At 45.1% G+C, this 27,972-nt stretch overlaps 1 protein-coding gene across 1 annotated transcript; it reads left to right on the plus strand.

Moving 5' to 3' along the window:
* Nucleotides 1-1,260: 1,260 nt before the first annotated feature.
* UBN1 (ubinuclein 1) lies at nt 1,261-27,972 on the plus strand (the record flags this gene model as incomplete). Its single annotated transcript, XM_018558573.1, has 16 exons — nt 1,261-1,499; nt 2,222-2,305; nt 6,266-6,361; nt 10,406-10,540; nt 12,090-12,175; nt 14,079-14,511; nt 14,962-15,032; nt 16,263-16,392; nt 17,264-17,382; nt 19,033-19,149; nt 20,266-20,412; nt 20,882-20,932; nt 22,343-22,385; nt 23,891-24,919; nt 27,085-27,334; nt 27,941-27,972. Coding segments are annotated over exons 1-16 (3,060 nt in total), but the record flags the coding sequence as incomplete, so codon positions are not given.

Consider the following 27,972-nt stretch of genomic DNA (forward strand, 5'->3'; position numbering starts at 1 on the left):
CATCCTTCATCTGTGAATCCCCGACCTGACACAGGCATAGACACCTGTCAGGACATCACACAGACACGTGCTTGTTTTTGGGCCGGTGTAGTCGGTGTAGTGAAGGATGACGGCTGTGGAACGCGCCCCTTTCAAAACGGGTCACCTGGACAGGTTTACCTCATATTTGGCAATTGCTCTGCCCAGGAAGAGCTTTAAAGCCCAAATCCAGCTCACAAATCACTTTACGAAAGGTTCTGGATGGCAATACTGCCTCCACCTCTGGTGACTCATTAAGATCCGTCGCCTAGCGTCAGTCACGCCACTTCCTGTGAACGCAGGGTGTCAGGGACCCGCCCCCTTGAGGGCGCTTCATCAGGCTACACTGGGCTCACAGGAGAATGCTGCCAGTAACGGCTCTTTGTCATTGAGCTTCCCTGCAACGTTCAGGACCCGTCCACCGAGGGAGAGGAGGACGACCTGTCATGTCACATGACCAGACCAAAGAGGGGAGAAAAAAGTTCTGCTTAAAGTGACATTAAACCCTCAGACTTTTTAACATAAAACAATACTGTAATGTGCGCCTTACTGTAATCCATGGTTGTTTCTCTTTGCTGCTCTTCCTTTTAAATCTGTATCTGTTCTCATGCTCTGCAGAACTTCTGTTTTGCAGCAGACTGCCTTGTCTCAGGAATGGATACATGGTGTCTGTGTATACGTTTCTATAGGCTTGAAACCTGAGCCAGCACTACAGGAAGAGGCCCTGAGCTGAAAAGGGAAGTTCTTCCCAAGCATGAGAAGACATGAGGATTTAAACGGAAGAGCAGCAAAGAGAAGGGACACAACCATGGATTACAGTAAGGCACACATTACACTATTGGTTTATGTTAAAAAAATCTGATGGTTTAATGTCACTTTAAATAAAAAAGTAAAGGGGACGGGGGACAAATCTGGGGGTGGCCTTTAACCTGTGCTCTTTGACTCTGCTTTTGCCATATGGGCCCATGCACCATTTTATAATTGTGTCATTATTGGAACAAAAATAGGTGACCGAAGATCCTGTTTGTACATTTTATTTACTTTTAAAAAAAAATATTTGCTTTTGTCAACAGGTCGGCAGAAATGCACCGTCAGTGGAAAACATTCCCGCCTTGCCACTTCTCCCGTTGAGGCCTCAGGATAGGAGGACTTCTGCCGTACAGGAAGCCGTTCAGCTGCGGTCAACGTCCCCCCAGCCTGTTGTAGGTTGGCCCCGCTTCCCGCCGTCGTTTCCTAATCTGATCATGGCAGAGCCGCGGAGGGTACAGCTGTCCACCGTTCCTTCGCCGTCTCCTTTCCTCCCCTCGCCGCCTAAGAAGCCGCGTCCGGACAGCCAGGAGCAAGAGACGCCGGTGGCAGCCACGGTCCGCATTGCGCTGTCTCTGTTCGAGCCGGATCAGAAGAAGTGCCCCGAGTTTTTCTACCCAGAATTGTTGAGGAATCTGCAGGGGAACAGCAAGAAGAGTCCACCAGCAGAAAATGTAAGGGGGGTCTGGGATCCGAGCAGCAAGGGGTGGGGCAGCTGGGGTTGTCAGTAATGGGGCATGGGAAGTTGTGCCTTTTTCCTCTCTTTGGTGGATTCAGCAGCTTCAGTTGATGGGCTTTATCTGCTTGGCTGTGACAATTGTTTTGTGGCCTAATGGCACTTGAATAAAGACCGCTCACTGCTGCTTTTTAAAGCTGAACTCCGGGATAAGCCAGTATCGTCCTCAGACAAGGGTCATGTGTATTCTTGACTCGTGGTGTATTTTTTCCAAATCTGTGCAGTAACTTTGAGCTTGCTGTAATAAAGACCGCTTACTGCTGCTCTCTTGCCTGGTGCAGGGTGACTGTTCTTGTCTCCTCCCCCTCCTGTATTAAAGACCGGCCACTGCTGCTCTTTCTCCTTGTGCAGGGTGACTGGTCTTGTCTCTGCCCCCTCCTGTAATAAAGACTGGACACTGCTGCTCCCTCTTCTTGTGCAGGGTGACTGGTCTTGTCTCCTCCCCCTCCTGTAATAAAGATTGGCTACTGCTGATACATCTCCTCCTTGTGCAGAGTGATTGGTCTTGACTCCGCCCCCTCCTGTAGTTTTCTGCAGGCAGCCTGTAGTGCGTGGGGCCTGCTGGGCCCCTCCCACAGCTCTGCTCTCTGCAAAAATTATTTCATATAGAGATGAGAAGACTGTTATTTCTGGTTCTAATGTTCTGTTTTCCTTCCTCAGAAGAAACTTTTCAGCCCGTTCGATGAGGAAGAAGCGGAGAGAAAGGAGGTGGAAAAATTGGCTAAGAAGTTTGAAGAGAAATATGTAAGTGTCAGCAGTTTATCACACACAACTCATCATAATACTTCATGAAAGACCGATCCGGGATTATACAGGTGAAACTCGAATAATTAGAATATCGTGCAAAAGTTCATTTATTTCACTAATGCAACTTAAAAGGTGAAACTAATATATGAGAGAGACTCATTACATGCAAAGCAAGATAATTCAAGCCGTGATTTGTCATCATTGTGATTAACTTTTGCACGATATTCTAATTATTTGAGTTTCACCTGTACAATGTACATTTATTGATCCCTTTTAAAGTAGATGACCGAAAAGTTAAATTTGTAATCACAACCGTCCCGGGGCCCATGTTGGAGATGAGCAAATCATTTGGGTAATGCTAAATTTTCAGTGCCGGTTTTTTAGTCTGCAGAGAATCTCTCGGATCAGAAGTCCTTATTGATCTGATTCTCCGCATGCTGGACGCGTCACTGTGGTTGATTGTATAAGGGCTCATGTAGACGGACATACATGCGCTTGTGTACTGGTGTGAATTCCCGAATTTGAAACTTCTATGTTTGGGAATTCACGCCCATACGCATGCGCATGTAAACATACGTTACTGCATTTACATTTGGATACCCGCGTAAAGCCAATTCTGTCAATACATTGCTATGGTCACAAAAAAATCAGTAGTTGGGGCACTACAAATACAGGCGTGTTTTACACTGTACAGTACCCTAGGGATGCACCAAAATCACGGCTGCCGAAACATTTTGGCCAAAAATGGTACTATGGGGAAAAATGCCGTTACTACAAAAACAGCTTAAAATGCGGTGCATCCCCAGCTTCTCTCCACCCCGCTGAGCACTGTGTCCCCTCTGATCCCCGCTGCTCTCACCCGCCTGTGTTGGCAGAGGCACTGGGGATTGGAGGGAACACAGAGCCGATCCTGCTGCCGGCGCCCAGGGGGGAGGCCAAGCAGGATGGTGTGGGAGGGGAGCTTGGATCCTGTGAGAGGCGGAGCAGTCAGGATGGAGAGCGGAGCACAAACACTCAGCGATCAGTACTGATCACTCAGTGTTTGTAAATAACTGAGCAGATGGTAAGCATACTATGTCCCCAGTTATTAATGAACAGGAAGTGCTCTACATCACTTCCTGTTCATTCCTGATTGTGGATGTTGTAACTGATACTGACTCCACAGTTTATGAATGGGGAGGAACACTCAGTATAGAGAATTCCTTTTATTTCATAACAGGCTGCAGAAAAAGAGATTTTGGACTTTGTGTCCTTAATTTCTATTTCAAAGGGAAATATCAGCGGTCTGTTTAGACCCAAATATTTCCCCAAAGCCCTTAACCGTAAAGTTAAAAAAAAAATAATGTAAAAGTTGGGAGAAGAAAATTTCTTTTCGGTTTTGGACTGACACATTTTTTATTTCAGTGGATCCCTGCTGTACAGCCATATGCTTGTATTTGCATCAGTGTACATGTGCCCTAAAGTAGCAGTATGAGCTTAAAACAGCCCCACCACTGCTTTTCTATTAATCTCCTCTAGTACATTGCTGTGTGCTTTATAAATGTGCTTCCCTTCAATTGCAATGCGTATTCCTCTTCCACTGTCAGTCCAATACCAGCTTACAGCAGACTCGCTTACCATACATTGCTGACTAGTATATTAATCCAGGTCATATGTGTAGATCTCAGCTCGGTCCGTGCGGCTAACTTGCCCATCTGTACCTGCATGCCGGTTTCTGCTCGGTTGTAGCTGCCTCCATAGTTTTTACACTTTCATGTCTGTATCTTCGCTGGCCTGGAACCTCTCCCCTCTGATCCCAGCTCAGTAAGGGCTCGTTTACACGGTATGTGGAGACATGTGTTTCTCAACACCCGAGCAAAATCAGGTCTCCGCAAGGGCACATAGAAAGAGGAGCAGAGAGCAGTGAGAATTGCAGCACTTTTTTTTGTAATCGTTCTAACAGATAAAGATGGGGTCAGTTGTTATAAAACTTACCATTGCGGAGGGACTGCCCCTGCACTGCAAGGGTTAAGTACTCGTTTTGGTCTAGGGGCGCAGAAATACTCACCTGATCCTCAGTCCCTCAGTGGTCAGCACTCGCCTCTCTCCCCCCTCCGATCTGTCCCTCAGTGTACTCCTGTCTAATGCAGGTCAATAAACCTGCATTAGAACTGATAACGTCAGCAGTCCTTAGTCCACCGGAGCCCAGGGGATAAGAGGCTACGGGAACCGGTCTAGGAGCCCAGAGGGGCCAAGGATCAGGTAAGTAAATCTTCTATATTTGAGCCTCCTAGACAAAACAAGCACTTTACCCTTACAGTGCAGGGTTGCCCCACTGCAAGCGTTGGTTTTGGAATCCTGGGGGTCAAATCGACAATTTGTTTTCAGCCACAGTGACAAAAAACAAATAGTGGGATGGAGAATTTCTCAAAATTCTAAAAGTGAATGTGGTTTTCATCAGAGAAACTTCATTCTAAAATCAAATTTTAAAATCAATCAAAATGTCTACAACGTTTGCCAAGTCTGTGTTGGCATTATCAAATGTCCTGATTAGATTTTTCATATTAACATTTGTTTAAAGATCTACATACACTGTTAATAATATTATTATACAGGATTTATAAAGCGCCAACAGTTTGCGCAGCGCTTTACAATATAAGGAAGACATCACAATCACAATACAATTCAAGTTGGGATGCACCGGTATATCAGCCGGCCAAAACATATCGTCCGAAAATGGCACTTTTGGCATAATGCCGACAGTGCCATTTTCCTGCCGATACGTCGGCGCATCCCTGCTTTCTTTCCTACCTGCTAGGCGCTGCTCTGTGTTCCAGCGGGGAGGAGAGAAAGTGACAGCCGAGCGCTGCGGGAGGAGAGGGCTGTGAGCGGCCGGCGTCACCTCCCACACCGATCAGCCTCCTATCGCAGAGCGTTGTGTAGGCGGAGACAGGCCGCGCTGTCACAGGAGGCTGAGCTCTAATTCCTACACTGCTCGCTCAGCCTCCTGTGACAGCAAATCAGAGAGGAGAGCGGGTACAAGCAGGTCAGTGATCGCTGAGTGTTTGTAGATAATTGAGGACATGGTATGTTAACTATAGCCTCAATTATGAATGAATGGGTAGTCATCTACATCCCCTCCTGTCCATTCATAGTTGTAGTTATACTAAACACACTATGCTCTCATGTGATGAATGAACAGGAACACTCAGTATAGAGGATTCCTGTTCATTGATAACAGGGGACACAGAAATAGAGATAGAGGACTTTGTGTCTCTGAGGACTTTGTGTCCTAAGTCTCTTTTTCTATTTTAAAAGGGAAATATCAGGGGTCTGTTTTAGACCCCCAATATTTCCCCGAAGCCCCAAAAAAGTAAGTAAAAAATATTTAATAAAAAATGAATTAATAAATACAAATATAAAAACATTAAAAAGTTTATAAAAAATAAATACAAATAAAATATTTGAAAAAAAAAAATAAACATTTTCGGTTTCGGCCTGAATTTTTTTTTTTATTTTGGTTTTAACATTTCCATTTCGGTGCACCTCTAAATTCAAGACAAGATGGTAAGGAGGACCCTGCCCCTGAGGGCTTACAATCTAAAAGGAGGGGCCAGTGATACAAGAGGTGCTGTGTGGCCGTCTTTACAGTCTAAGATGATGTAATTGTAGACTCTTCACAATGCCAGAGTTTGCTCCGCCTGTGCCAATGACCTTGAAGCAAGCTGCTCCGCTGACATTGGATTATCTGTTTACCACCCACTGATTTCAAGTGTTCCGGAATAGATTCTCTTCAATTATTGAATAACCTTAAAGCAAACCTTTACCAGTTCAACCTAAAAAGAAAACAATTCTACATAGCACCATCATCTGTATATTGCCCTTCACACAAAAAGAGAACACAATGCCAGTTCTAAGTATAAAGCATCTATAGGCAGCACAGGATTGGATTCATGTTAATGTTTTGCTACTTTCCAGAGCAACAAGAAGAAGAGGAAAGATCGTGTGCAGGATCTGATAGACATGGGCTACGGCTACGATGATTCCGATTCCTTTATTGACAACTCCGAGGCTGTAAGTAGTTTAGATTGGTCCATGCAGATCGGGTCTAATTTAAATCTGAACTCCGGCCTTGCCTTCAGTCTTGTACAGTTGTACCGGCTCCTCTCCAGGACTGAAATTGCTTCCTCTGATATCACTGCACACTGTGAGCTTCTCATATTGTGCATTAGAAGCTGCAGCAAGTCAGATAGAGCCCACCTCATTTCCTGGCTGGACAATCTGCATCCTTTAGCTCTTTCCTCCCCAGCTTGACTGTCCCTTGCTTGCCGCTTTCAGTAATTAGATTTCAGTGCTGTCAATCATGGAGGCTCAGCAATACATGTATATGTTACCTAGGGGTGGTCTGCTGCCCTTCCCACCAGCCATCACCTGCCTGCATTACACAGAGACCCAGTGATGATGTCACGGAGTCAATCATCTATAATGGAAAAAATATATATATATTTTTTTTTATTGGTATTCCTTTTAGTATATTTGATACATTTGGTAGAGGGACCAACCAGCGACGGTAAAATATAAGCAGCTAAAACTTCAGCTTGCAAGCACATCTATACCCTAACTGGATGGCATTTCATTTCTAAAGCACTGTGCATCATAAGCTACTTCCATGTTTTTTTTTCCAGAATCTGTTTTCATCTTTTTTTCATCCTTTTTATATCTCATTGCTGCTGATCTCCCTCAGCCACGTCCTCTCTACATACACTCACTCTATTGTCGGCTGCACGTCATTCTTCTGGGCCGGCTTCCTGATAGTGACAAAGAAAGGTGGACCACACCTGCCCAATGCTTGTTGACATGGCTGCTTGTAGGCTCCATTGGGCATGCATGGGGCAGGGTGACGGTTCAGGAACACAGTCGGGAGACAGTTGTCACCCTCTAACAGGAAGTTCCTGAACAAGAACCTTCATGGATCACCGGGGATTATTTTAATTTTAAAATAAAAGGAAAACTTTTGGGATTTATTGCAATGGAGAATGCAAAAGATGTGGGAAGGCCCCAGCATTAATGGGGACATTCAAAACCCCAAGGTGGGCAGAAACAGAAAATATGGCCAAGATCTTTTTCACGGGAGTTTACGAGAGGTATAAGAGGCCTGTTGTCGACTCCCCCTGTTACTGGGATATCACTCTCAGGTAGAGCGGACTGATTTAGTCTGAAGCTACTCGGGCTCACTCCTTTTTTAACAGAGCCACGGTCTTTACCCTAAAACAGGGGTTGGGAGCCTCCAGCTGTGGTGAAACTACAAATCCCATGGGGGCATTGCAAGATTCTGGCAGCCACAGATATGACTCCCAGAGACAGATGCATCATGGGATTTGTAGTTTTACCACAGCTGGAGGGCCGTAGGTTCCCGAACCCCTACCCTAAAACATCCCCACATTCCAAGAGTTAGAAGGCATTTGGGCACATAAGAAGAGGTTTTGAATAAATGTATGATTTGTGTCATTTTACACCTCCTGTATCATCTGCCAATCAGCAGCATTTGGAAGATGATGATTAAAAAGCACGCCCGTCTGTCTTGGTACCTCAGATGGTTTTGCTCCATTCTGTACCCACATCTGTATGAAAACATTTGCCCAGCAGAAAATTGCATTCCCCTTCGGTTTTCGTGAATATTTGCACAAATAAATTAGTGCTTAAACATATCTTATTGTTCCCCTGTAGAGACGTGCGATCCTCTCCAGGGATCCGCGTTACTGGAGATGCCACTCAAATTCCCCTTCATTTGACAATTACTGCGGCATCCTAATCACTCCCAAGGGAGTCTTAGAAAACACAAACAGGCTAGATGAGATGAAGAGGAGATGCCACAGCAATGGAAAGAGCACGGTGATATTATCAGAGCAGTCTTATAGTTTAGACAAGGTTGTGTCCTTTACAGCCAATATTCTCCACTTCCTTTTATTTTCAGTTGTCTCCGCTTTGTTTACTGTATGTGCACTGCTTTCCTAGAACTTTCAAGTGAAAGGATAGCCCTATTTTTAAGACATAGTAAAGTGTATGTATAGACCAGGGATCAACACATGTTCTTGGACAGGCACCAGGCTGTCGGTTACAAATCTGATGTCTGAAGGTGCAGGAATTGGGTCTGATCTGAGGTGTAGGAATTGGGAATGATCTGAGGGGTGAAGGTGCAGGAATTGGGGTGATCTGAGGGGTGAAGGTGCAGGAATTGGGGCTGATCTGAGGGGTGAAGGTGCAGGAATTGGGGTTGATCTGAGGTGTGAAGATGCAAGAATTGGGGCTGATCTGAGGTTTGAAGGTGGGAATTGGGGTGATCTGAGGAGTGGAGGTGCAGGAATTGGGGATGATCTGAGGGGTGAAGGTGCAGGAATTGGGGGTGATTTGAGGAGTGAAGGTGCAGGAATTGGGGCTGATCTGATGGGTGAAGGTGCAGGAATTGGGGATGATCTGAGGGGTGAAGGTGCAGGAATTGGGGCTGATCTGAGGGGGTGGAGGTGCAGGAATTGGGGATGATCTGAGGGGGGAAGGTGCAGGAATTGGGGCTGATCTGAGGGGGTGGAGGTGCAGGAATTGGGGATGATCTGAGGGGGGAAGGTGCAGGAATTGGGGCTGATCTGAGGGGGTGGAGGTGCAGGAATTGGGGATGATCTGAGGGGGGAAGGTGCAGGAATTGGGGCTGATCTGAGGGGGTGGAGGTGCAGGAATTGGGGATGATCTGAGGGGGGAAGGTGCAGGAATTGGGGCTGATCTGAGGGGGTGGAGGTGCAGGAATTGGGGATGATCTGAGGGGGGAAGGTGCAGGAATTGGGGCTGATCTGAGGGGGTGGAGGTGCAGGAATTGGGGATGATCTGAGGGGGGAAGGTGCAGGAATTGGGGCTGATCTGAGGGGGTGGAGGTGCAGGAATTGGGGATGATCTGAGGGGGGAAGGTGCAGGAATTGGGGCTGATCTGAGGGGGTGGAGGTGCAGGAATTGGGGATGATCTGAGGGGGGAAGGTGCAGGAATTGGGGCTGATCTGAGGGGGTGGAGGTGCAGGAATTGGGGATGATCTGAGGGGGGAAGGTGCAGGAATTGGGGCTGATCTGAGGGGGTGGAGGTGCAGGAATTGGGGATGATCTGAGGGGGGAAGGTGCAGGAATTGGGGCTGATCTGAGGGGGTGGAGGTGCAGGAATTGGGGATGATCTGAGGGGGGAAGGTGCAGGAATTGGGGCTGATCTGAGGGGGTGGAGGTGCAGGAATTGGGGATGATCTGAGGGGGGAAGGTGCAGGAATTGGGGCTGATCTGAGGGGGTGGAGGTGCAGGAATTGGGGATGATCTGAGGGGGGAAGGTGCAGGAATTGGGGCTGATCTGAGGGGGTGGAGGTGCAGGAATTGGGGATGATCTGAGGGGGGAAGGTGCAGGAATTGGGGCTGATCTGAGGGGGTGGAGGTGCAGGAATTGGGGATGATCTGAGGGGGGAAGGTGCAGGAATTGGGGCTGATCTGAGGGGTAAAGGTGCAGGAATTGGATCTGATGTCTGTAGTGATCCCAGCAGCTCTTGTGAAGGACATGCAACCCATCCAATTTTCCATCCAAATTTGGCTTATCAGTTCTTTTAAGGCATCTGCATGAAGAGACTGAAGCTGCAGCTTTATACAGGCGACAGAGTGGTACAAAATGCTGCAACCACCTTTATAGCATGTTGGATTCAAAGGTCACTGTGCTCCATGGTGAGGGGGTGATGACATGAGCCGGTGTCTCTGACCAGAGTATTGCCCCAGAGCTCCTGCCTGTTGCCGTCACACCAACACTTATGGTTATTCCATACTGGTGCTGAGTTTAACTGGTTTGTACTCTTACTATTCAGCTTTCAGGCCCTGAGTTTGTATATTATTTCCATGTTTGTGCTACAGTCTCCTTTAGTATCTTAACAACATTCTAGTAAGTTGTCTGATGTGCCTGTCTGTACAATTGTGGAAGGGCCTATAGCTGTCAGATCTTTTGAGGGTAGGGGCTGGGGCATTGTAATATTCCAGTGCAGTAGAAACACAGGATAAGGGATATATGTGGTGTGCAGTACTTAATTGCTCGTCTCTTCCTCTCTATAGTACGATGAACTTGTCCCGGCATCGCTGACCACAAAGTATGGCGGATTTTACATCAATTCTGGAACACTGCAGTTCAGACAAGCCTCTGATTCGGACGATGAATTTGTCAAAGAGAAGAAAAAGAAATCCCCAAAGGTGCGTTCATCCTCTTCACCTTCCTTAATGATGGTGTAAAAAGTTGGTTTAAGCCCATCTCCGTGCAAACAAAAAAAGTACCCTTGCAATGGGGCTGCCCCCCACACTGCAAGGAATAAGTGCTTCTTTTTTGTCTAGAGGCTGGCGTAAAGCAGATTTACTTACCTGAACCCCGGTTTCCCCCACTGACTCTGCTGGTGGAATGTCCCTCCGCATCCTCGTGTCTAATGCAAGTCTATGAAACCTCAATTAGATGTGGTGATGTCAACAGTCCTTAGACCGCCAGGGAGAAGAGGCAGGGACAGGTCTAGCAACCCTGAGGAAACCAAAGGGAGCAGGGATCAGCTAAGTAAGTATGCTTTCTTCCAGTCCCCTAGACAAAAATCGAGCACTTAACCCTTGCAGTGCCGGGGTAGCCCCACTGCTAGGGTAATTTTTTTGTTTGCCTGGAGATGGGCTTTAATATAGTAGGACTTGTTTAGTGTAGAAGCTCTGGCCTGGAGATTGACAGACTAGGAGGAGAGCGTTTTGCTGCTGGTACTTCTTTATAAAGGGTGTAAGAGACTGCAGTAATACATCACCCTTCAGCTTTCACATGAATGTGTTTTTGCATGATCATCACCCTCTATACCATAAGCTCTACACCAAAAATGACCAGCGGTCTTCCTACTCTGAAATGGATTTAGCTAAAAGCATTAAAATGACTTCAGTCCCTAAAAAGTAAATGTCGAGCTATTCTGATCCGCAAAGTTACAACACTTCCTGTTGGGTTGAGGTTTGCCTGCTGTATCCTCCCTACCACACTATTGGCCCATCCATGTGAGAGGATGCCTCAATGGCAGGTAACCTCTCACACTAACAGTACCAGAGCTTTGGGGATCAAAATAGCCCAGAATCAGGAAAGAGACAGCCAGTTCCCGATGACATAAGAAGAAAAGATGGTGGTGCAGGACTGTGTGCACCAGCGGAGTGATAGATCACATCAGGACAACGCTGGATTCACTAAGCATGAGAGTATTTTTATAGAGGATAACCCAGCAAACAAGGTAAGGGGGAAGAAAAAAAAACAGAATGATGGGGGTTATTAAACCCTCATTTGTTTTTGCATATATCTATGTCTAGCAAGCAGTAGATATATGCAAAACGATTAAAAAAAAAAAAAAACTTTTTGAATGGGTTAATACATACCTGAGTATCCGCTGCTCGCTCCCGTCGGAAAACATCTGAAAATTTCTCGGGCGGGCGAAAAAGGATCTTGGGGCGGGCGCATACACAGTTCAGATGTTCGACCGGGAGACAAGGAGAGACACAAGGTAAGTCTATGGAGCAGCGTGCACCCGCACACTCTCCGTGGGACATCAGAGTAGAGGAGGACAGCGGAGTCAGCGCTGGATCGGAGACCCGCACCAGCGCTGGAGGGGCAGCTGAAAAGGACAGTAAAGAAGATTGGATTACGAGACATCATTTAAGTTAAGTCCTTACTTTAGCACTGTGATAAGGGGGAGGGGACTTTTTTAAAACCTGATCTTATATCTGATTTATCATGCAGAAAATGAAGGAGAGAGGAGAGAAAATGAAAAAGAAGAAGAGAGAAGAGGAGAAAAAAGGAAAGAAAAATAAACACCCAAAGCCCGGGTAAGAGAATGAAGTCTTCAACCTATAACCATGAATATGTGAATTTTTACTATTAGGCCGGGTTCACATAGACCGCTCATAGAAACGCAAAATGTGAAGGGGATTTGTAAATGGGTAGCTGCAGAGCAAAGCATAGACTACCTGCATCTGTACTGAGCAAATGCTTACTGGAGCATTTTGCTCATGTCTTCCTGTCGAGTGGTATTATTTCCCGCTTTGGGAGAGCAGTTGGAACATGAGAGGGCAGTTGCTGTAATACGGCAGCACCCATTTACTTAATTCATTGAGGGACACGGTCTTAAACCTTTGGGTTATAATGCTGCCCACTGGAGGACTGGACACTGACAGACAAAAGTATGGGCCAGCCCAGTATACTTCCTTCCATTACCAGCATGCCTCCATTTTGGAGAATGGTCATCTTTTGCACAGCTCTTCTCTTATTGATGCAATGAGCACCATTCTGAAACTAAGGATCAGCCTGTTGCTTCTACCAGTGCTGTTTCCAGTCATGGATCATTGCTAAAGTCACAAAGATTTTCCCTTTTACACACTTCTAAGCCTTGTATCCATTTAGTGACGATTTTGTCTATTCCCACTGTGAATCTAGCACAAGATGCTAACTATTCCAGTAGACAACACGCTTGTCTATAAGGACTCATATGTTTTGGAAGCCCTTTCCAGAGCTCTGTTGTTAGCTGTGACCTTACATTGTCAGACCACGTTTGACTGGTCAAAATCCCTTACGAGATCTTGCTGCTGCCATGGTTGATGCCCTCATTTATAGGGCACATGGAGCAGATGGCTGTATCACTAAATGTCTTTGATGGTTTGCAAGAAGCCTCCCTTCACATTTTGATTGTCTCAGTTCATCTGTGCATGTTCTGGACCGCGGAACCCTTGTGTAAAAAAACATTTGATCCTCCTTGATTTCGAGGGGCGGCGTTTTTTTGGACCAACTCTTGACAACATTGTCAAGGATGCTACTGGTGGCAGGAGCACCTATCCCACTACAAAGTCTTCTCTCTCCCGCACCAAGATATACCTGGCCCAGTGACTGTGGAATCCAGCTCTGGAGTCAAAGTCCTTCTTTCCCGCCTTTTGGAGAATGCTCACAATTGATTCCAGCCTGTCAAGCTTGCAAAAGAAGTCCTGGGTACCCTGCTGGTGCAGGGGGTCGGGTTGTGATGAGTTTTGTTTGAACTTTGGGCTATTTGAGTTCCTGTAAAGCACTGGACCTTCCTACTGGAGGGTCATCCTGTCTAGATTCAGACAAGACGGTTGCACGCATTAATCATCAGGGGGAACCAGAATTCTCAAGGCTGCAACAATGGAAAGCTGATAAAACTTGGCACAAGTAGAGAGCTTGGAAAGTTCACAAGGATTCTGGCAGGGTACACCGGTATGTTTCTGCACTTATCAAACTGATCTAACAAAACATTTTCAATTGTATATTCAGAATATTTAAAAGGGGTGCAAATACAATAAGTTTATTTGGGTTTACATCCAGTTTAAGCACAAAATCTATACTTTAGGGGCTGTATAGGACCCATTCGGTGCGTGGTCTGTCACCTTGATGAGCAGGTTCTACATGGTGATGAACCAATGTAGGGTTTGTTTTTTGGACTTCTGGCTTCTGCTAAGTTATTACTGCAAATTTCATATACACTTATCTCTTCATTCCTGCCAAAGTACTGCTCAGCTTTGTGTGACAAGCTAGGCCAATGGATTACCCCACCCAACAAGTGCACAGGTAGCTTATTGTTCCCAGAAATAATGATAGTCTTTTTCTGGTGCAGAGCCTGCCCCAAGTCTTGACTCCCATCACAAAACTGAGAAATAACTATTGTAGCGTCCTATACTGCTGATTGTCATTCATGATCACTAAGTTCTGCATCTGTTTTAGATTCACAGCATTAAATGGCGCCAAGGACAAAAAGAAGAAGAAACCAGCTTTAGACGTGAATGAGATGCTGGCCAGGTTCGCGCGAGAAAAAGAAGCGGAGAAAACCAAATCTGTGGCCACTGTCGTCAGTGCGGCGCCGAAGGCTCCCTCTGTGTCCTCTGCAGTGCCAGGCCTGCCCCATCCTCCACCGCGAGAGGCTGAGCCAGCTCCAGACCCGCTATTTTCCACCATCATGTCAGAGACGGAGCTCCTCCAAGCTGCCAGCGCCTTAGACGCCCTGAGCGAGAAAGACTTGGAGAACTTGCTCAATCTTCCACTAGAGAAAGGGACGGGCAGCATAGTGATGGCACCTGCAGCAGAGTTCAAGAAACCACCGTCCATGCCAGATGGCCTGCCAGCTTCTCTTGAAGTGAAGATCAAAGAGCTGACACTGGTATGCACTGTCCACATTTACCTAAAAGTCATTTATTTTAATTTTTTTTATTTTGTATTTCCACATTTTGAAAAAACCTGACTACAGGAGACACGGGCACGGTGCGTGTTAGCACGGCGTCCTCTCTCTCCTAACAGCCATCCAAAGGACTGAAGCTGACCACGCATGTACAAAGATCCGCTTCCGTGCTTGGTGTAGTCAGATTGCAATAGCAAAAAAGGGAGATTGGCATGATCCCCAGATGTTTTTCCAAAGACTGTGAAATGGTCAGCAGGCTACGTTTTTATATATGTACATGAACCTTTTTAAAAACGTAGCCTGCGGATCCGGGGGAATGATGACTAGATCTTGCAAGGGAAATTTTGGGGTGACATACATTTTGAAGTAGCGCTGGGTAGAGCGTTTGTTAAACTGGTAAATTCTAAACCATTGTCGCCAATCTTGTTTCAGGCTGTGCGAGCGTCAGAGGGTGACAAGAAAACCATTTTGTTTACCGGGAAAATGAATAATGCACTTTTGGAGTGAGTATCATCTTCAGTTACTCTGTAAATCCATTTCTCATCCCATCCTTGCTGTCAAAGAGACGATTCTGCAGTGCAAGTGTCTGCAAACTGCTGCCTGCGCTCATTGTGGGGGGAAGCGGCAGACTTGATGCCAAAACAAGGAACAAGGGGGCATCTCTCCATCATAGTTTTATTGACATAGTCACCATATCTTCAAGCAATGTTTTTAGGGCCGCACAGATTACCTTTCATTAATGCAGTCGCTGTTCCATTGCTGAAGACCTGCAAGTGTGACTGCTTACGTAATGTCTGACAGAAAAACGCCAGTGTGCTGGTGTACAATTTCTGCGCCATTCATCACACACTTTGAGGTGCTTAATCACACTATGGTGTGCAACTGAGAAATCCAATTTACTGATCTCTCTAATAGGGGCACAGACGACGATAAAAGCTTTACAGGAGTGGTGAAAGGTGCTCTGTCGGGTTTTCGTTGTGGTTTGTCCTCATCCCGAGGAGACTTCTCTTTTTTCCTGTGTAGTCACTGAGACAGGAAGTAAAATGAAATCTTCCCCTTGCAATGGGAATCAATGAAAACCTGACAGAGGTAATGACCCTCCCCAACTCTCTATGTATCGGTCTCTTTTTTTCTGTCTCTCCCAAGATTTTTGTCTTCTCCTTCCTCTTGTTTGTCTCTATATCGCCCTTTTCTTTATTTCCTTTTCCTTTCTTTTCCTTTTTTCTTTCTCCTCCTCCTTTTTTTTTTTTTGCTTTTCCTTTCTATTTAAATTTCCTTTGCCTTTCTTTTCCTTTCTCTTTTTCCTTTCCTTTTTTCTTTCTTTGTTTTCCTTTTTCATGTATCATTTCCCCCTCCTCTTTTAGATTGTAAGCCCTCAGGGGCAGGGCCCTCCTTACCATCTTGTCTTGAATTGTATTGTAACTGTTCTGTCTTCCATATATTGTAAAGCGCTGCGCAAACTGTTGGCGCTATATAAATACTATGTAATAATAATAATAATAATTTCCTTTCTCTTCATTTTACTCTTCCTTTTTCCTTTTTTTTCTTTTCATATTTTTTTCTAAACCCCCTACCCCTTTGTTTTTCTTTTCTCCTTTATTTTTCTTTTCCTCTCCTTTTTCTATTTCTTTTTTCCTTTTTCTTTCTAACTCTCCACCCATTTTTTGTCTATCTGCCTCTACCATGGGTACATATGATTCCAAACCAACTGCCCTCTCTTTTGTCTCCTGTAGCATTTATCTGTTGTCTCGGGACGTCAGCCCTGCTCTTCGCTCTGCGGTCTTTACCCACCTGTCCTCCGTCCTCCCCTGCAGCAAAGACACACTTGTGAAATGGGCCAGCCGCCTCTACCTACACAAACAGGTAACCAATCACCGTCCTCCGCAACCGTTTCAGAGTGGCGATATTGTGTAGAATCAAAGCAATCTTCCGCAAAGGCTTAACATTTTCTTGTGCTTACTTGTATATTACTTGCAAAATCAGTGATCCAGCTCAATGGAGATTACCCTTACTAGTAATGCACGCTCTGAACTGCGCTTTATTGTATGTTGAGGCACCATTTTTTAAGGGCACCAATGCTGTAGAAATCACTCTTGTAGTATTTTCAATACAGCAGCACACATATTTGTGTGAGTGCCATTTAAAATGAATGGCAGCACACATACAGGTCATGCTGCAGTGCGCAGTGGTAAGGTGTGCAGTACTGCACCCATTACTGCAGAACACCGGGGGTGAATGGGCCTGAAGGCAGTCTGATTTTGCTTAAAAGGGAGTTCAGAGTTCAAATTGGCTGCCCCTCCCCTTTAGCAGAAATCATGTAATGCTTAGCCACTTGGTCACAGGAAAGCCGCAAGGTTCAATTTCTATAGTCCGGGCAAGTCTGTGATTGTAGTTAAATCCAAGATCAGATTAATGTCCAAATCCCATCACACTCCTGACCGGTAAGTCCCTTTTGTAATAGGTGGGTGCTGCAAGTGACAAATTGATGATCATCACTGTTTTGCCTGATGGAGACCCTGCGTGGCTCCGATTATGTGATACTGAGCATGCATCAATAAAGGTGTTTTGATCAGCATTCTGCAGTGCCAGTGGCCCTTTCCTTTCTGTAATTAAATCCAAAGACATTGGTGGGGGTTGGAGAAAATCTAGGAAAACTGGATAAGATGATAAGCTTTAGTCTCCTCAACGTGAAATCCCTCAAGTATTCGACTTTTCTGGGTTTTTTTCTCAGCAGGGCGGCCGGTTGCAAGAGCCGCTACGGAAGCTGAAGGATGCTGTATTGCAGGCAATGCCGGAACAGATCAACAAGTACAACAAAGATTTTAAAATCTACAATGAAGCAAAATATGCCAAGTAAGAGACCACTTTGCAGACGTAGGGCTCTATGTATAATGCAAGCATCTGGTATTGTGTGAGCGTAATACCTTTCTTTTTTATATCAAAAGGGGACTGACATGCCCGCTAAGATGCAGCATAACATCGTGACTTTTTTTTTTTTATGGAGACATCAGAAGCGTAAATAGATCCTTTATGTCTCCTCTGTGACGCCATAAAAGCTCAGGGCTGAAACCTCGGCTCTGACCAGACTTCATGATCTGGAGGGTTGTCAATATTCACATTTGAGAACTGCGAAGCCCCGTAGACGTAGCTAGGCAGCTTTTCAGTTGTCAATATCACTTCTACATAATGTGGATTTGTGAAAATAATAACAAAACAAACTCATGGATGCAACAGCACATTTGTATTTCGTTTTTGCTAAATGCATTATTCATATATCCCATATATACAGTATATGCATTGCATAGTGAGGGAGGATCTGGGACTGGTCAAATATGAGCAGAGGAAACCTTCGCTTTAAGCAGTCGGGGGTGATTCAGCCTGTTAGAATCCATGTGTAGCAGAAATACTTGTTTGGATCATCTAATGGAGGGTTTTCTATTTATTAGAGGTGTGCAAAAAATGAAAATTACGAAACCGAAATGAAAGAAAATTTCAGGCCGAAACCGAAAATGTTTTTTTTTTTTTTTAAATTTTAACTTTTTCAAAAAAATTTAATATCTTTATTTGTTTTATAAATGTTTTAATTTTTTTTATATTTTATTCATTTTTATTAAATATTTTTATTTTTTCCTTTTACATTTAGTGGCTTCGGGGAAATATTATGGGTCTAAAATTAGAAAAAGATTGAGGACACAGAGTCCTCAATCTCTTTTTCTGCAGCCCCTATTATCAATGATCAGGAATCCTCTATAGTGAGTGTTCCTGTTCATTCATAACATGAGGACAGAGTGTCTACTATAACCACAATCGTGAATGAACAGGAAGTGCTGTAGATCACTTTCATTCATTCATAATTGGGGATATAGTAAACATACTCTGTCCTCAATTATGTGCAAACACTCAGCTATCACTGACTGCTTGTACCCGCTCAGCCTCCTGTGACAGCGCGGGCTGTCTCCGCCCCCACACCGCTCTGCCGGACTGTGACGGGAGGCTGAGCGGTGTGTGAGGAGAGACGCTCACATCGCTCTCCTTCCGCAGCGCTCGGCCGCCTGTGACAGTTTCTCTCCTCTCCGCTGGGACACAGAGCAGTGCCCATCGGGGAGGAGGGAATAGGATAGATGTGCCGCTATATCGGCCAGAAAATTGCATTTTCTGCATTTTGCCAAAAGTGCCATTTTCGGCCGACAGATCGGTGCATCCCTACTATTTATCATACTTATATCCTCTGTGTCACAATCTTTGCTCCACTCGCCTTGCTGTAACATAGGGATTCCCATGTTGTTTACATTGTTTCGAGTGCAGAAGTCCTATCGCTGAGATTCAAGAGGGAATGCCTCTATCTAGTTTTGGCTCCATAGCAGTTTCACCACCAGGTGACGCTGCAGGTGAAACATTCTGTGCGACTCTCGGAGAGTATCAAATGCATTGGGAATTTTCGTTGGCACCTTAAAGCCTACTTGCTGAGAATTTTTCTCCTTGATCTACTTTTATTTTCCCTAGAATGCTGGCAGGCGACAAGGAGCAGAAGGCCCATTCGGAAGAGGAAGAGGAAGAAGACAAGGGCAGCAGGAAACCCGCTGGGCCTCGCAAGAAGTTTCAGTGGACGGAGGAGATCAGGTGGGGATCATTTTGACTGAAGGCACAATGATTAGATACATATAGCAAAAATGAATAGTGAAGGTCCCGCAACTCATGCTGTACAGGTGCATAGGGAGGACCAATAATGGGATCCAAGGTGATTCTACATATATTCTCCAAGTTTGTGGACATCCTATTACAAAATCATGGGCATTATTCCCCTCCCCTTTTAATAATAGAACAGCATCAACTTTTTGGGGATGGCTTTCCACAAGATTTAAGAGTGTATCTGTGGAAATTTGTGCCCAGTCAGCCAGAAGATCATTTGTGAGGTCAGGTACTGATGTTGGATGAGAAGACCTAGATGGCAATGGGCATTCCATATCATCCCAAGGGTGTTCAGTAGGGTTGAGGTCAGTGCTCTGTGCAGGTCACGCTTGTTCCTCCGCACCAAACTTGTCAAATCATGGCTTCATGGACTGAGGAAAAGTATGTAATGCGAGATGTCTCCTGAGCATTGAAATTTAGAACGCTGGTCTATACGTTCATGGAGAAATACCTTTTATTTGCTTCTCCAAATAAAATGCTAAAGGATTGTGTAGAAAATATCTTCTTTACTTCTTCCGTTTCTGCCTGTCAGCTTCTCCCTTGCCACAAACCTGATTTGTGAGCATTCCTATTGTTAAGCTCAGACAAAGCTCCCTTGCTTCTGTTCTCTTCTGCTAGGAAGTGTGCATGTGGATGTTTTCCAGGCAGTCACTCTTACATGCCCACTCCCTCTGCTTGTGTTGTGACAGTGCTGGACTCGGCAAGTGCTTGGTGCCCAGGACAAGTGCCATCAATCAGCGCTAATAAATTATTATCGGTCTCCTACAAAGCAGCGTGGTCAAACAGCAGGGTGGGCTCTGTTGATCACAGTAGCTATAGAATCACTGCACCTATTAAAGCAAGACAAAGTACTGCAAGCATTTTGTCCCCTGGGGTACAGCATTAAGTAATTTCGAGAATAAGGGGACTAGTTTAGCGCACTTCCAATGTAAAATCACACTGGGGTACAGAGCTATAAAGAGATAAGTGTCAGACTTCAATTGGAATTCAAGTTATGGAGTGTAGATGTGCAGCTGTTTCACTGACTCTCGTCTCTTCTCTCCACAGGCAGCTCCTGAGCCAACTAGTCCGTATAAAGATGGACATGTTTGAACCAGAGGGCAGTGGTGGTATGCTGAGCCTGGAAGATTATTTCAAGTCTTTCCTGGATACCGAGGTGAAACCTATCTGGCCCCGAGGCTGGATGCAGGCCCGGTATGTGAAGCAAAGGCAGGACAGTGTTATTTCTTTCATCATGGCTGCTTCATAATGACTTGAAGTAAACGTGATGCAAACCTGGGCATTTTATTCATGACATATTAGATGCAATAGCAGAGGCTGCCTTCAGTAATCAAGTGTGTCAAAACAAACAGTCATTCCAGAAATACACACAATGGGATTGGCACAAGATGACCTAAACTTTCCCTCTTCCCAAGTCTTCCCATTGGTCTGTAATGTGATGGGTGGTTTCAGTGACTAAGGCGACAGGAAAGGGTGAGACCAAGCTTGGCCTCAACAGGAAAAGTTTAGATTGGCATATAACTTCAGTTTCCTGTGTTTTTGTATCTACTGATTATTTTAACGTGTTTTTACTCTTATTAAATCGCCAGTACTTAGATACTACGTTTGTCAGCCAAAAATGTAAATTCCTTTTCACGTATCTGTATATTTTGTGTCATTTCAGAACTCTCTTTAATGAAAGCAGACGTCTGTACCCGCATCTCAGCTCTATAATGTAAGTTGAACATATAACCTTCATTGCAGCACCTTCATTGATTGCTGTTGAGTCCATGTAATATTGCAAATGCTCTGTGGTCAACACCTGCAGAAGGCACACTGCACATGTTACTATTCGAGTCTTGCATGTACATGTGTGATTAAAGTGACACTAAACTCAGGAGTTAAATCTTAAAAATGCATCCAAGTACCTTAACTATCAACAAAAATGTATCTTATTTGTATCAATCATCTGAATTGGTACTGACACTGCCCTTCCTTCTGGAGGGGGGCTACTTTTGTTCCCCATGGTCCCTGTGTGTGTGTTGTAAAGTAGTCACCGCTCCAAGCTCACTCCCCGGACTACAATCTCAATACAAATCAGTAAACTAAACATGAGGTTGTAGTCCATCATAAGAGCGATCTTGGAGCGGTGACTACTTTACAACACACATAGGGACCATGGGGAACATAAGTAGCCCCCCTCCAGAAGGAAGGACAGTGTCAGCACCAATTCAGAGATGATTGGAGCATCTACAGCCGAGTGATACACAAATAAGATACATTTTTGAAAAGGGTTAAGGTCCTTGGATGCATTTTTAAGATTTAACTCCAGAGTTTAGTGTCACTTTAAGCCTGCGTTTTGAGCAAGCCGGGAATTTCCAAAATGCCACCATACATGCCAGCGTACATACTGAGAGGGAGTGGAGCTAAGTGGTACAACTTAAACCAGCCTTTCTGAACTTTTTTTATCCCAAAGGAACCCTTAGAATAACTTTATAAATAATAAACCCCTGCTAATGATTACTAGATCTACGGCTCGCAATGCATTAGTGGTGACATTAAGTTGTGAATGTAAGAATAAATAAAAGAAATGTATTTGATACCCAGTGCTCTGTAGGGCAATTTTTTTTTTGCAGTAATAATAATGACATGAAACAAATTATGGTCAGAAAAGATACACAGGCCATGTAAATTGTACTGCTCTTTTAATTAGTCATTGGAAAAACGCCCATTTATGTTGGTGGTGAATGGAGAAGGGCCCCTGTAGATGTTTGGTCAGTGGGAGAAGTTCCACCTTGCACTGGGATATCTGTATGCACGTTTTACGCTAGTCTGATGCATACCTGTGTTCAGTCAGGGGTTATGGGAGTCTGTACGCAGCTCCTGTGGCTCCAGGGCAGCCGTACTTGCATTGTGTGGGACCGGGCTTTTGCATGAGCCCTAATGAGACAGCGGCTTTCAGTTCATTGAAATCTGACTGCTATGGATTAAATAAAAACTTGGGAAAGTTGTTATCTTTCTCACTAAAATATGAATTCTATTCTATTCATCTAACTATTCATAAAATATGAATAGTTAGATGTTCAATTATTTATAGTTTTAACCTGGAATTCCACTTTAACTCTTGTCACTATTTCTCTAACAGGGCAAAGAACAAACCAACGCCTCCCTCTAAAGTAAAAGTAAAGGTAATATAAAATATCAGTGTACTTTATTGTCTTTTTTTTTTCCCCTCTGCCTTGTAGTAGCCTTGTGCTTATTTTTCGATAACCCATACTACAGTTTTAATCCTTTGTCCTGTATTGAAAGCAGAACGCCGGCATTTCGACCCCCCCCGGTGTATTTTTAGCTTTAAAAGAACACCTATACATAACTTTTTTTTTTTCTTGCAGTCCTGTGACATCATGGCAGCTTCATCTTCTTCCTGCAGCGGGCATTCTCCTTGGACTAAACAACGCTTGTATAATGCTGTACGAGAGCCATTCAGTCCTGGAGTATTGTGCGCCCAGGCTGCATGGTGATGTGTCCCCTAGTGACTGTGCGAGGGATAATGGAAAATCTTGAGTAGTCACCAGAACATGAATAGAGGGCAAAGTCTTCCAATTGTGGCACTTGTTCTAATAACTGTAACTTTGGCAAAAATGACCTGTTGTGTCTAAAGGAAAGAACATGAAGGGAAATCTCTAATGGGAAACAGATGGGTGACAAAAAAAACAAACCTGACTGGTTTTAACCATTTCCTACCTAATCCAAAATTGGAGTTTGGGCTTCAGGCCTCATTCACAAGAGAAAAGGCCTGGCACGTACTGCTCCGTGCTGCGTGCAGTCTTATCAGCCAGCTCCCGGGAAGGACAGGTGTTGTGTGTGATTAGTACGCAGCGCCTGTCCTTCTCTATGGGAGAATGCTGCCGTACGCCGCCCTGCGCTCACCTGCATGTCCGTGCGGGTGTCCGTACTAGTACGCTGACAGGATGGATCCTGTCTGGGTTCGAGCCGGGACACCCGTACAGACCTGCGTACGGCCGCGTAGTCTCTTAGAGAAGGACAGGGGCTGCGTTCTAATCACACACAGCACCTGTCCTTCCCGGGAGCTGCCCGATACGACTATGCACGTAGCTGTATGTGCCGGCCTATTATCATGTGAATGAGGCCTTAGGGTCCCCACACACCTTACGATTATCGTACGATAATCGCGGGAAATCCCGAGATCGTACGATGATCGTAAGGTGTGTGGAAGCCGTGCGACCTCTACTACTGTAAGGTCGCACGACTTTAAACTTACGGACATGTTCGAAAACCCGCCGAGTATCGTACGATGTTCGGCGGGTTTGTGGCATGTCCGTACGATAACAGCCGCACGGGCCGGTGTGCGCAAGCACATACTGCCCGTTCGGCATTGCGGTCATCGGAAGCCCGCCCCTCAGGGGGCGTGGCTTGCGATCATCGCAAGTACGATCTGCCTATGCAACACAGGCAGATCATACGTTTTTTTAAGTACCTTACAACCATCGCAAGACAGAAGTCTTGCGATGGTTGTAAGGTGTGTGCCCAGCCTTAGATGTACTTTTTTTTTAAATACAGTGAAGTATTATAATTTGCTTTTTAAATTCTGTGTATATATTATGAAGCAGTACTTTTTTGTAGCAGCTTAAGCATTTGAATTGCCCTTTTAACAATTCTAATTTTGTGGTAGGAATCTTCAAGCAAGGCAGAGAGGACTGTACCTCCTTCCCCTGTGGAGGTCCAGGGAGCACCCGTCTCCTCAACGCTTTCTACTAAAAGCAGTCCAGCAGCTCCTGTCTTCTCTACCAGTGGGTCTCCATGTTCTACCTACAACCAGGACAACTCCCTGGATGGAGATCTCATCCGCAACCCCCCATCTCTAGATGCTGTATCGGAACACTTAAACGTCCTGTCCAACCGCACATCGGCCTTTGATTTCCCTGTCCCCAAATCGTCCGTGCTTGAGAAAACCGCAGAGGAGAAAAAGACCCCTCCAGCCGTATCTATAGTAAACATATCCCATACGTCAGCACGGCCACCAAACTTTAATGACAAACCATCACCGGTCCTGGAGAAGAAGCAGCCAATGCAGGTCCACAGTTCAAAGATGATGTCTGAAGTCCTGCAAAAGCCACAGCAGCAGGCGCATGTGCAGGTGAAGATCAACCAGGTCGCCAACCCGTCTCTGCAGCCCTCAGTGAAGCTCTACCACATGAACAGCCAGCACATTAAGGGAAGCTTCACACCTCAGAGCCAGAGTAGTGGTCCCAGAGTTACAGCCCCATCACCTCCACAGAGGCCTCCCACCCCACAAACCAAGTCTCCCAAACCCCAGGCTTTTACTTCTCCACCATCTAACGTAGGCAACCATCACAAGCCTGTGGTATCCCCAAGTTTGTTAGGAAAGCACCCCGTCAGCAGCAGCACAATGGTAACTCCAACCTACAGACCAGCTGTGCCAAGGCTCCCAGTTTCTCAACCCAGTATCTCAGGGAACACGATTGGCCTAAACAACATTGTCTCTGTCAACCAGTCACCACCATCTCTCCTGCGTAATCCGGCTGCTGTTCCTGCCAAGAAGCCCACTCACCCATCTCAAAAGTTGACCTTAATGGCGCTGCAAGACTCTGGAAAAGGAACGCAAGGAGTCGCCAAGTTGCTGACATCATCCATGATTGGAGTTGCTGGAGTAAACAAAGGAACACCACCAAATCTAAATGTAAGGAAAACATTCTACATTTACGGCAGTGTATAGCCCACCCTATGCACAATGAAGCAAACCTGTGCTTTGCTTGTGGTATGCCCCCCTTCCAAGCTCCACATTCTTATTTTCTTTTGCTTCCCTGCATCTCTGTTTAGCCCCCTGGGAAAAGAAAATACCTATTCCTTCATGACATGGATGAGCATGTGACTCATCCCCCTTTTGACTAATTTAACTGTACTGTACATGGTGATAGGCTTGGTGCTATCACATGGGGGTAATACAGTCAGCCTTTTGTAAGCATCGACTAGGGCTTACAAATGAATTCCTTTTATCATTCCCGTCGACTGACTAGAGTGGTGATGGAGCAAAAGCAGCACAACTATTACCTGCCGGGAAGGGGGGGGGGGGTTTAAACTGAACTTGTTGCTTTGCCCTGAATTCGGAAAAGCACAGGTTCACTTTAAGACTGAAGTCTGGGCAGATGGAAGATAATGCAGAAATAAGCTTACCTTTGCCATCTCAGCAACTCTGTGAGCAGGGCAACTGGTCATGTCAATGCCCTTTGCAGTTGAACAATGCTGCTGTAGTTTTAGGAGCCTGTGTAGTGGCTCTACCCACTATGCCCTTCCTCTCGCTATCTAATGTCCCCTATTCCTGCTCCGCTCCTGTCCCCATCTGCCATGTACCTCAGAGTTTTTATAAAAGGCAACCGAAAAAAGTCTGTAATAGAGAAGAAGAGAACTACTGTCAGAGAAGGGAAAGCACACGGCAGAGATCGACTTCCAGAAAGGGTTTGAAACCACAGCAGAGAATGTGCTGGAATATCTGACGACTGATCTGCTCTCATTTGTTTACATATAATAAAAGCAGAGATCAGTCCCTTTCCTGTGCTGCTCACAATTTATTTGACAGTGTATATGCAAGGTTGATTGGGGCTGCAAACAAATTCCTCCAGTATCGTAACTCTGATACGGCTTGTCAAACCTCTGAGAGAAGTGGCAGGAAGAATTTCTGTCTGCAGTCGAGGTTACCCTTTCACATAGACGAGAACAGCCCCTTCATTCAGGTTTCTTATTGTTTACATTCTTCTAATAGTCCTATCTGCCATTGTGGCCATCGCTGGGGATCCGTCCTCCCTCACTGCTCTTTAGTTCATTGGCACTTCCTCCTGTCAGGACCATATCTCCATACAGACCTGAAGCTGGGGGAAAGCTTTGCAAGGGGCCTGTTCATTGCACCCACAATGCACTGACCGTGGTTGCAATGCTCTGCAGGCCTCAATGCAAAAATGTTGTAAATGCACAATTTTAATTATATCAATGTTGATTTAATTTACTCTATTTTGCAGAAGGTGCACTTCGCCTTTTAATGATGTGCACTAAATCATTAATATGCTCTCTTAGTCACCCTGCACAAGGAGAGAGAGCAGCAGTGAGCGGTCTTTATTACAGGAAGCTCCCGTGTTACTGCACAGATCTGGAAGAAATACACAAAGCTCACCAAGATTAAAGAAGAATACCCAATAAACAATTATTTTCTTATCCCAGAGTTCAGCTGTAAAATCCAAATGATTTAGAAGCTAGGGGAAAGCTTTGCAAGGGGCCTGTTCATTGCTCCCACAATGCACTGACCGTGGTTGCAATGCTCTGCAGGCCTGAATGCAAAAAATGTAAATGCACAATTTTAATTATATCAATGTTGATTTAATTTACTCTATTTTGCAGAAGGTGCACTTCGCCTTTTAATGATGTGCACTAAATCATTAATATGCTCTCTTAGTCACCCTGCACAAGGAGAGGGAGCAGCAGTGAGCAGTCTTTATTACAGGAAGCTCCCGTGTTACTGCACAGATCTGGAAGAAATACACAAAGCTCACCAAGATTAAAGAAGAATACCCAATAAACAATTATTTTCTTATCCCAGAGTTCAGCTGTAAAATCCAAATGATTTAGAAGCTAGGGGAAAGCTTTGCAAGGGCTTGTTCATTGCACCCACAATGCACTGACCGTGGTTGCAATGCTCTGCAGGCCTGAATGCAAAAAATGTAAATGCACAATTTTGATTATATACCGTAGGTGTTGATTAATTTACTATACATTTGCAGAAGGTGCACTTCGCCTTTAATGATGTGCACTCAATCATTAATATGTTCTCTTAGATCTGTTTCGTTTCCTCTGCAGCAGACCGCAAAGTGCAACACCGTCCCTGGAATCATTACCCCCTCCTCGTCTCCATCACTGACTGTACTGACCCCTTCTTACAAACCAAACGGAGGAAAAATCCCAAACGCCGCCTCCTTGGGCCTCATACCCACCATCCACCAATTCCCACTACGTGTCATTTACACCACGGACACGGGCCAAAAATCCACGAAGGATGCCATTGTCACAGGACCAGCTCCAGGCACTTTTAACCATGGACTTGCACGAAGTAAGTAGTTTCATACAGGTTTTTCATTTGTTGCCCCTGGTCCCTCGGCCTGGTGTTCCACCTTTTTGAAGGGGAACTCTAGCTGACACCGAAAATACTGCCAAGGGGGAATAGTTCCACTAGACATCCCTAGCTGTTTTGTGACAAGAAAGCAGCAATAACCATGGCCCTGGCATAGTGTCAGGTATCTTTTTTGAAGTTGGAAAATGTTGAAATAGCTAAATAGAACTAATGGATAAGATCAGAATAGATGCTGTTCTACTAGCTTAGGTGCTGGGAACACAGCCTGTCCGCAACCGTCAGATCCTAATAGGCCTCTCAGCTCCAGAGTCGGCCTTGGACAAAATAAAGCTTAATAAGGGGTAATTAAAATCTTTGAAAAGTAATGTTCAGATTTTTGCATAAGCCCAAATCTTGACTGATTCCTCTATGGGCCCAGATCATCTATGGTCCACCTCCTTTGGTTGGGATTTCCCACCTGTGGTCTGGTTAGGTTACGTATGGAAACAGTTGTTAGTGGGGAAAACTGTTCCTTTGTTTTGTGTCTGGTGTAAGATCTATTGAATGTGATCCCTCTCTTCCCCTGCCTCCATTTTTTCTTTGTAGATCTCCTGGGTGCTCTTCATCCGTCTACAACA

This window comes from Nanorana parkeri, unplaced genomic scaffold (genome assembly GCF_000935625.1).
Source record: "Nanorana parkeri isolate BGI_ZX_2015 unplaced genomic scaffold, ASM93562v1 scaffold347, whole genome shotgun sequence".
NCBI lineage: Eukaryota > Metazoa > Chordata > Amphibia > Anura > Dicroglossidae > Nanorana > Nanorana parkeri.